The following is a 10331-nucleotide window of genomic DNA, read 5'->3' as shown; positions in this document are numbered from 1 at the left end:
CATTGAATGGGATGCATCATAGCGATATAAACCGGAGAGTATGGGAACATAGCCGTGGAACCCTAGATCGCGGACGTGGCACAGGTACGGCACAAGAGAGAGCCGTCAGATGGGAGGACAGGTGGACGATCCAAAAAGAAGGGGGGAGGGGTATAAAGAAAAGAAGATGGGCAAAGAAAAGGGGAGGCCGCATGAGAGAAAAAAGGGGGAGGAAAAAGTAGAAGGAGAAGAGGAAGAAAAATATAAGAAGAGAACTGTAGTAGTTGTGAGATTTTAGGTTCATACATTTGGCGTCGTCTGTGGGGAAAACGAACAAAAGCAAAGTAGAAATGGCACCTAAGAAACGGGTAGGCAGACCGAAGAGAGTGGCGGTGCAGGAACCAACACCAGAGGCGATGATTGATGAAGAAGGAGACATGAGAGAGGAGCCGAAAACAGAAGAGACGCGACTCATGAGAGAAAAGATCGGGAAGTTAAGAGAAGAAAACGACGGGTTGAGAAGAGAGAGGGAAAGAGAAGAGGAAGGCGTAGGCAGAGAGGCAAGTGATAGCTCTGAAGAAGAGGAGGATGGGTCGGACCTCGTTGAAAACCCAGTGACCGGCTTGACAATCGAACAGGTGCAAGAGATGATAGACAAGGATAGGGAAGCGAAACAACAGAAGGCGAAGAGTCGTGGAGGAGCCGCTAGTCAGGTGGTGGCTGGGCTAAACCGCAACCCTTTAGCGGACTTCATCTGGGCGTCGGAGGTCCCAAAGCACTTTAATCAGCCTAGATTCGAGAGGTACGACGGTAAAGGGGACCCCGCGGATCACATCCATATTTCCGGCAGCAGATGCCGCTATGGCAAGAGTCGCAGTATGATGGGCTGAGATGCATGATGTTCCCGGCCAGTTTAAAAGGAGGGGCGTCGGACTGGCATTATCGGTTACCAACAGGGAGCATAAGAAATTTCCAAGAGTTGGAACAAGCATTTATAGATCATTTCATACACCAGAAGAAGCGTGCGGTGGACATCGCGGCCTTGTTCAATGTGAGACAAAGGTCGGCGGAGTCAGTGAGGGAATATTTATGTCGGTTCAAGGCTGAGACGTTGAAGGTTGAGAATCTGGATGAGAGAACCGCGGTGATTGCGTTTGAGCGAGGGTTGTGGCCAGGAACAGGAGTGCACCAGTCGGTCGCGAAGAACGAGATTGCAACCTTGCATGAGCTATATCTGCGGGTAGAGAAATACATCCGATATGAGGACACTTTACAAAAGGAGTCTAAGAGGTCAGGGAAAGCTATTTTATCATTGGAGAAAGATAGGGAACACCAAAGGGAAGGGACGTATGAAAGGGAAAGTGGCGGGTACCGCGGCTACCCCCCGAGGGCGGAAAGAGTCCGGGAAAGGGTTCGAAGGGAGAATAAAGAAAGGAAGTCATACCAAGAGATAGAGGTGACACCGCTGAATAGACCGTTGAGAGAAATATTGTCGTTGATTAAAAACCTTCAAGGGTACTATGAAGGGCCACAGAACACACCAATAGAGCTACCGGATAAACCTTTCTGCACATACCACCAGATGCAAAACCATGAGACTGATGACTATTACACGCTAAAGTGGATGGTTCAGAGATTGGTGGAAAGGGGTAAAATGAGGGAGTTTGTGAGAGGTGCGCAGAATGAGGAGCGTTTACCGCGACAGGATCAAATATTGGTAACTATTCATATGATTTTCAGTGGGGAGGTGCTAAGTCATAATGCCCATAGAGATAGGGTGAGGAGGACCGCGAGCATCCAGAAGATCCATGATGGGACTAATATGCCACGACCAAAGGTAGGGTCAGCAGAGGACAAAGGCAGGATCGTCTTCAGCAAGGCGGATTTGCGGGCAGTAGACTCTCCCTATGAGGATGCGTTGGTCATCATAGTGGCGATGGGCAATTACCTGGTGAAGAGAGTGTTAATCGATTGTGGCAGCACGGTGGATTTGTTGTTCAAAGGAGCTTCAGAAGAAATGGGAATGGATCCTAAGCAGTTGAGGCCTCTGCGAACTAATTTATACGGATTCAATGGAAGTATGACAGAGCCTATGGGAGAACTCTTGTTGCCGGTAACCACGGGTCCTATGATAGTATTCGCACAGTTCATGGTGGTAGATTCTGCATCACAGTATAACGCGATCTTAGGGAGGCAGTGGATCCATGAGATGAAGGTCGTCCCATCTACGTACTATCAAGTGATACGGTTCCCTACTCCGATGGGCACATATGAAGTCCGCGGAGATCAGGTGACGTCCAAGAACAGTCATAGGGGTACAATGAAACGATTGGTCCATGGAACAGAAGAAGAAAGTTCCCACCCTAGGAAGAGGCAAGCATAGCAATTACAGTGTGCCTCCGCGAAGAGAAAGTTGGAACCAACAGAGGGTCCGAAGACGCTAAATGAAATTGAAGTGGTGAATATTAGGGACGGGGAGGAAGAAAGGTTCATATCGATAGGATCCAGTCTGCCGGAGGATTGGAAGAGTACATTGATACAATTATTGTCAGAAAATAAAGATATATTTGCATGGACCATTTAGGATGTTACGGGATTAGACCCAGAATTCGCATGTCATAGGTTACACATGAAGGAAGATGCCAAGCCAGTGAGGCAGAGGATGATGAGCATTAGACCAAAGTACGCGGAGGGCATTCGCGAAGAGGTGGCGCAGTTGAAGGGAGCTGAAATAATACGGGAAACGAAATTCACCGAGTGGCTATCCAATGTGGTCGCGGTACCGAAAAAGAACGGCAAAGTTCGTATGTGCGTTGATTTCACGGATGTGAATACAGAGTGTCCGAGGGATAGTTATCCCATGCCACAAGTAGATGAGTTGGTGGATAGGACAGCAGGGTACAAAATATTCTTTTTCATGGACGCGTCTATGGGGTATAACCAGGTCGCGATGTATGGGCCAGATCAGGAGAAAACAGCATTTGTGGTAGAAGGTGGAACGTACTGCTATACAAGGATGTCATTTGGGCTGAAGAATGCTGGAGCCACTTTCCAAAGATTGGGAGAGAAAATGTTTGAAAGCAAGATTCGGAAGGGGATTGAGATATACCTAGATGGCATGGTGGAAAAAAGTATGTCCGAGGAGGATCATTTAAAGGGCTTACGGGAGACATTCGGGATACTACGAAAGTACAATTTGAAGTTGAATCCAGAGAAATGCACCTTCGGAGTGACCACGGGAAAGTTCTTGGGCTACATCGTGACTCATCAGGGAATAAAGGCCAATCCTGAGCAGATAAGAGCTTTGATAGAGATGCATTCACCGTAAAATGTTAAGGAGGTACAACGGCTAGCTGGAAGGGTGGCGGCGTTGAACAGGTTCATTTCCAAATCATCTGATAAATGCAGGCCATTGTATCGATTGTTAAGAAGTACTCCGGATTTCTCTTGGACTGCGGAATGCGAGGAGGCATTTCAAGAGTTGAAGGGGTATTTGGGAAAGGCTCATTTATTGTCTCAGCCAGAAGAGGGGGAGAAGTTGTACTTGTATTTGGAGGCCACCGAGTATGCAGTAAGTTCAGTACTGGTCCGTCTAGTAGAAAGAGTGGAGAAACCGGTGTATTTCCAAAGCAAAATATTACTGGACGCAGAGACGCGGTATAGTAGAATCGAGAGGTATGCCCTGGCATTAATCTTCTCGGCTCTAAAGCTGAAGCCTTACTTCGTGGTGGTGGTGACAAACCTACCTCTCAAATAGGCATTAAGGACAGAAAAGTCAGGGAGAATGTTGAAGTGGGTAGTGATGTTTAGTGCGTATGAGATACAATACCAGGTAAGGACCACGGAGAAGGCGTAGGCGGTGGCAGAGTTTCTAGCTGAGTTCCCCATCGAGGATCCCACTTGGGGAGAAGAGATGGTTATGGAACCGGAGAGGGATGTGGAGCCCGACTTACTGGACCTTGGGACAAGAGGAATGGATGGAGGGTATTCGCAAATGGGACTGCCACGGACCCATGCAGTGGCATAGGGGTTGTGTTGGTTACACCTGATAACAACAGAATAGAACAAACCATGAAGTTAGGTTTCGCGGCATCTAGTAATGAAGCGGAGTATAAGGCAGTGATAGCAGGATTGAGAATGGCTGAGGATCTGGGGGTAAAGGAACTGACTGTGTATTCAGACTCAAATCTCGTGGTGTGTCAAGCTAATGGAGGGTTCGCTGCTCGATGCCCGCGAATGGCTAAGTATTTAAAGGAGGTGCACGAGAGATCCAGCAAGTTTGTGAAGCTCCAATTTGTACATCTGGGTCACGGTGAGAATAGACACGCGGACGCACTAGCGTACATTGCGGTAGCCATGCCTGGGTCAGAGGAAAGAACGATACTGGTAGGGAGATTGGATAAGCCGAGCACGGAAAAGGTGGTAGAGGTGTGTCAAGTTACTGAAGAAGAAGGGGGATGGATGGATCCCATTAGATATTTCTTGGAGGGAAAGGAGGTGGCGAACAAGAAAGAAAAAAGAAGATTGGAACAGACGTCCCAGAAATATGCTCTAGTGGAAGGTGAGTTATATCGAAAGAACTTCAGTGGGCCCTTGTTAAAATGTCTAGGGCCGCGGTTAGCATCTGAGGTACTGGCAGAATTGCACGAAGGGGATTTTGGAAGCCATTCCGCAGGAAGGACTACTGCGCACCGACTCTTGACACAAGGCTACTTTTGGCCCCATATGAAGAAGGACGCAGTGGACTTCGCTAAGAAATGTGACAAGTGTCAAAGATTCTCACAGCTGATATTCGCACCCGCAGAACCACTACATAATGTCTCGAGTCCGTGGCCTTTTGCAATGTGGACTATGGATATTATGGGACCATTGCCCATGGCTAGTGGCAAAAGGAGATATATGCTGGCAGCCACGGACTATTTTACTAAATGGATATAAGCCATACCTTTGATGCAAGTCAAGGAAACGCAAGTGATTAAGTTTCTATGGGAGAACATCATATGTCGGTTTGGGTTGCCGTATACCATCATTGCAGACAATGGGACACAGTTCACGGGAGCTAAAGTGGCGGCGTTTCCACAGGCGTACAAGGTGAAACAATGATTCTCTGCCCCCTACAACCCTGAGGGCAACGGATAGGCGGAATCTTCTAACAAAACGATAATGAACAATCTAAAAAGGAAATTGGAAGATAATAAGAGTGTGTGGGCCGACGAGTTAAACCATGTGCTCTGGGCTTACCTAACTACACCGCAGACAAGCACCAAAGAGACCCCTTTCGCCTTAGCATACGGCGTCGAGGCTGTAATTCCTTCAGAAATGGTGGCGGCTACTATGAGAACCAAAGTTGTGGAGGAGGGTCGAACCGGGCGATATATTGGCGGGGGACTTGAACCGCGTAAGAGAAAGCGAGACTCACCAAGATTCGACCGAGAAGTATCACAGAGAGCCGCAGAGACAATACAACAAGAGGGTCAGACCACGGCCTTTCAAGATAGGAGAATTGGTGCTACGCCAGGTGACTCCGAGTACAAAAGAAGATAAGGATGGGAAGTTGGGACCTAATTGGGAAGGACCGTACATGTGGTGGAAGTGGGAGGTTCTAGTACCTATAAGCTGCAGACCATGAAGGGTAAACTGATAGAAAAGTCTTGGAATATAATAATGTTAAAAAAAAATTACAACTAAATGTAATAAAGTCCCATGCAATGTAAGGAAGGTCCAGAATAGCGGACTAGAGCTGTATGTAAATGTATAAAACCACAGCACTTTTGTGAATGGAAATGTGTTTGCTATATGTAGTGTTTAAAGAAGAATATAAACAGTGGATCAGCGATGCAAGTGACACATGGGGCAATGAGAGTGACCCCGATAGACTTCAACGCCTAGTGGAGAGAGACATTGTAGGGGATGGGCCCTTCGCTGATGTTAGAGATGGAGTGAGCCTGGAGCAAGCGGAGTTGTGCCAGCAAGCTTGAGAGTCTGATCGAGCCCGTGGAGTGGGATGAGCCCTCCGCGAATCAGAGATGCAAGAGACACGCAGGGCAAAGAAAATGGCCCCATTCGGTTCAATGCTTCTCAAAGGGAGAGGCAGCGGAGGGGATGAGCCCTTCGCTGATACTAGAGATGGAGTAAGCCTGGAGCAAGCGGAGGTGCTCCAGCATGCTTGAGAGCCTGATCGAGCCCGCGGAGTGGGATGACCCATCCACGGATCAGAGATGTAAGAGACAGGTGGGGCAAAGAGTGGCTCCAATAGGCTTGAGAGCCTGATCGAGCCTGCGGAGTGGGGTGAGCCCTCCGCGGATCAGAGAAGCAAGAGATACATGGGGCAAGGAGAGTGGTCCCAACTGACTTCAGCACTTCTCAGAGGGAGATACAGCGAAGGGGATGAGTCCTTCACTGACGCTAGAAAAGAAGAGAGCTTGGAACAAGAGGAGTTGTTCCGGCGGGCTTGAGAGCCAGATAAAGAAACAGGGGGCAAGGTAGTGGAGGGAAAGAAGTAGAGATTTGCATAAAGAGAGAGGTTGTCATTCAAGCGGATAGTTAGAATCAAAAGATAAAGAGGCAACAACATAGCATACAAAATCAAATATCATATTAAAGGAAATAATGGCGGTAGAAGAAGTATGGCAAACAACAGGTCCAGGAAAGTAAAATATCAGATTACAAAACAAAGATCACTAAATCATTTCAGAAGCAGAATCATTGGCGGGCAACACATCAGCAACTTGTTAGGTAGCGGCAACGGTGATACCTTTTGTAGTTTCCTCGGGTAATGCCGCGGTTGTCTCAAGGGTAGAGGGCGCCACAGTCGACAGATGTTTAGTAAGGACCTCTTGAGCCGACGAAGCTTCCCCGGTGGCTTCGGGGGAATCGATCACAAGAGTAGCAGGCCTTTCAGGGAGAAGGCGGCCTTCTCGAGTGAGCCTCTCCAGCTCTTCTTGGAGTTTCTTGGCCACCCTCTTGTCGGCCAGGAGTTTGAAGCGGTGGCGGAGTGTGTTCATGTCAGCCAGTATCTGTTGCGACAAAGCGGCAGAGTCCTCCTGGTGCTTCTGCTTGAGTGCTTACATAGCATCTTGATGTTGTTGGACGAATGCGTCCAAGTCGAGCTGATGGTGATGGAGGAGAGACTCCCGTTGCTGGCTCAGACGATCATTGACCTAGTCCATGTACCATTGATGAGATCTCTTCGCGGACTGGAGCTCATCCTGGGCCTTGATTTTGGCCAAATTGGCAACTACCAGATATGATTGGAGGCCAGTATAAGCCGCCTCTCGCCGGGGCCGTTTAGCCCTCGCCCAAGTTGTCATCACCTTATTTTTTTGCGAACGGACCACCGATCATAAAAGAGATGTCCAGGATCACTTGAGACCAAAAAAAAATAAAAAATAAAAAAGATAGAGAGAGAGAGAGAGAGAGAGATGTACCCTTTCCCAGTTGTTGTACAACGAAGTACGGTGCTGGTCGAACGAGCCTCCATCTGCATATGCTATGTCTTTGGGCAAGTGAGCGTTGTAAAACAGGGAAGAGGCAACAACGGCATTGTCCAGAGCGGAGTCCGCCGTATTTACTCTACGATTGCGCACCTTGAAGATGGGACAGAAGTCCTCTAGATTACAAAAGGCGGATCTTTGGGGCAGGAAGTAAGCCGACTCCTTGCCACCGACGTGTCTTTGGGGTGAAGAGTTAGGTATGGTTCTTCCGATGTAGTGGCTTGGTGTGCGGCAAGGGCGGGCTCTTCGGAGGTTGAGATCCGCAGCCTCTTGGAAGGTGGCTATTCAACGGGTGCCCGGACCTCAGTGGATGGAACCTCTCTCACATCTTCATCATCAGTATCACTGTCAAACAGCTTTTGTATACGAACATCCATGTCTTCAGTAGGAGAGGCGTATTGATTGTCCTAGTCGGAGATAGATCGGAATGAAGGGACGCCTTCTGGAACGGAGGAGGTAGGAGGGTCTTGAGATCCACGGGAGACGGGGAAAGAGGTGGAGGTTCTAGGGTATTGGCAGCGAGATGTGTAGGAGTGGGACCTTTTCTTTGGAGGAGGGGATGCTCGGGGTTTGCTTTCTTTGGGAGGGGGAGGGCGGTAAAAAGGAGCTGAAAAATCACCTATGTTGTGTAGGTCGGGGACTGGTAACAGTGGGGTCACAGTAGTAGGGTGGATACCCAGGCGGGCGGCTTGGTCGTGGCCGAGGTCTCGAAGCCTTTGAAAGATAGGACTCGAAATGCCAGAGTAGATTTGAGACTTGGAATCTGACCGCCAACCTGCAAAATAAAGAGAAACCACGGTCAGGGATAACAGGGATAAGATATCAAGAGAGAAGGAAAGAACAGAGATACGCACCACGGGGAATGAAGGCAAGGTGGTTAAGAGATAAATCAGAAGGAAGGTCCGCGGACAGAAATTGGCCCGATACATACAATGGGTAGTGATGCCACACTTTATCTGAGGTGGTGACGTGAAGTAGGAAGGTCTTCTTGCGAGGGCGCACACAAAAAGACTGGTACCCAGCACCGACATCATATCTTTGGTACTTTTCTTGATATAATATTGAGAAAAGATGTCGCGGCTCGTGATCTTAGGGTCTCCGGTCTTATTGTATGAGTTCGCAGCATACATAATTCTCCAAAAAATCCCTATGCCTTGGCAAGGGGGAATGTTGAAATGATTACATACCTCGACGTCCAATAAAGTAAGAGGTAGCCGCAAACCGGTGACAATTTGACCCACCGTGACTACAAGGTACCCCGGACGTCGGGAGATCAAGTGGGGGCAGTTAGTGATAGATGGCACGTGTTCTAAAACTATGTCAGTCGGAATGCCGTAAGCAGCCCTAATTGCGGTCAAATTAGGTTTTCGGCACCGGGAAGGGGCGGCAATAATGAGACTGGGCGGCTAGAAGTAGAGGGGACCGCCGTAGGGACCGGAGGGGGCGGAGACGCTACCCCACCGGACTAGGAAGACGAAGAGCCACCGGAGTCAGAACCCGACATCGAGTGAAGGGATGAACCGGCGCGAGAAGTTGAATACTTTCAAATAAAAGTGAAAACTAAAGAGATTTAGGCATAGAAAACTTACCAAGGGAGGCTAGGAGGGAAGTGAGTAGCCCAAAGAGAATGCTCGAAAGGGAAGAGGTTCACCGAAGGAAGAGAGGACGTACCCGCAAACTGGAAGTTGGCCGGAGGAGAGAAAAGGGGCAAAACAGTAGAATGAGCTAAAGAGAAATGTAGAAGGTGAAATGGGAAAGGAAGGAGAAGGAGAAGAGGTTATATAGAGGAGGGGTAAAAGGGTACTTTCAAAGAGTTGGGAAAATCGAAGGGACGGGGGGTAAAAACGTAATTGCATAAAGTTGGGAAACCGGGGCGGGACAGACGAAGAAGCCGAAAAAAAGAGGCGGCGTGGCAACACAAGGTCACAGAGGCGGCCTAAAAACGGCGCAGATAATGATTGCAATCAACATCACACGCAATCCAAGAAGTGGATATTAAATTGCACAGAGAACGAGGTGAAGAGGGTTCTCGACCCCGGGTCCATAACGAGGACCGCGGAGTCGAGAAGGGGCATTTGTGGGGGCTCAATCAGAAAAAGGATGCACGAGGACCGCGGAGTCGAGAAGGGGCATTTGGGGGGGCTCAATCAGAAAAAGGATGCCAGGTCAGCGGACATCGTGGGGAAGGCAGCATAATACGATAGCTTGAGGGTATGGGAACATAGCCATGAAAGAGACCGGGTCAGCGGGGCATTGAGCAGCATAGCGATATAAACCGGGGAGTATGGGAACATAGCCGCAGAATCCTAGATCGCGGACGTGGCACAGGTACGGCACAAGAGAGAGCCGTCAGATGGGAAGACAGGTGGACGATCCAGAAAGAAGGGGGAAGGGGTATAAAGAAAAAAAGATGGGCAGAGAAAAGGGGAGGCCGCATGAGAGAAAAAAGGGGGCGGAAAAAATAGAGGGAGAAGAGGAAAAAAAGAGAGAAGAAGAGAACTGTAGCAGTTGTGAGATTTTAGATTCATACACATCACAAGTTAATGACCCATGGACCACATAGAACTGAAGTATAAGAAGGAATTTGGTATATTGCACCTATGTCTAAATGTTGTTAGGGTATGTAACCTGTTTAATTCGTCGTTCTAATTACTGTTGCAATATGACCACTGCAATTATTCCAATTTTATCTGATTACACTTATATTATATTACACTTATATACTTATATTATATTATATACTCAAAAAAGATAAATAATAATTTTATACAGGTTCCAGCAGCTTATGCGAAACCGATAAAGAAATACTTGATGCAAAACATCTCAGAACACCTAGCTGAAGCACAACAGCTTCAGTCA

The 10331-nt window shown here is 48.2% G+C and overlaps 1 protein-coding gene across 1 annotated transcript; it reads left to right on the top strand.

The window, feature by feature from the left end:
• The first annotated feature begins 874 nt into the window (after nt 1–874).
• Nucleotides 875–2362, top strand: LOC147508068 (uncharacterized). Its single transcript, XM_086596755.1, has one exon. The coding sequence runs from the start codon at nt 875–877 to the stop codon at nt 2360–2362; it is 1488 nt and encodes a 495-aa protein (XP_086452881.1).
• Nucleotides 2363–10331: the final 7969 nt, after the last annotated feature.

This window comes from Coptis chinensis, chromosome 3, assembly GCF_015680905.1.
Source record: "Coptis chinensis isolate HL-2020 chromosome 3, ASM1568090v1, whole genome shotgun sequence".
NCBI lineage: Eukaryota > Viridiplantae > Streptophyta > Magnoliopsida > Ranunculales > Ranunculaceae > Coptis > Coptis chinensis.
The sequence above is the reverse complement of the archived record's forward strand: the minus strand, read 5'-3'. Positions and strand labels throughout refer to the sequence as shown.

Coding starts and splice junctions, on each gene's coding strand:
- LOC147508068 (XM_086596755.1), top strand. CDS start 875: ATGATGTTCCCGGCCAGTTTAAAAGGAGGGGCGTCGGACTGGCATTAT.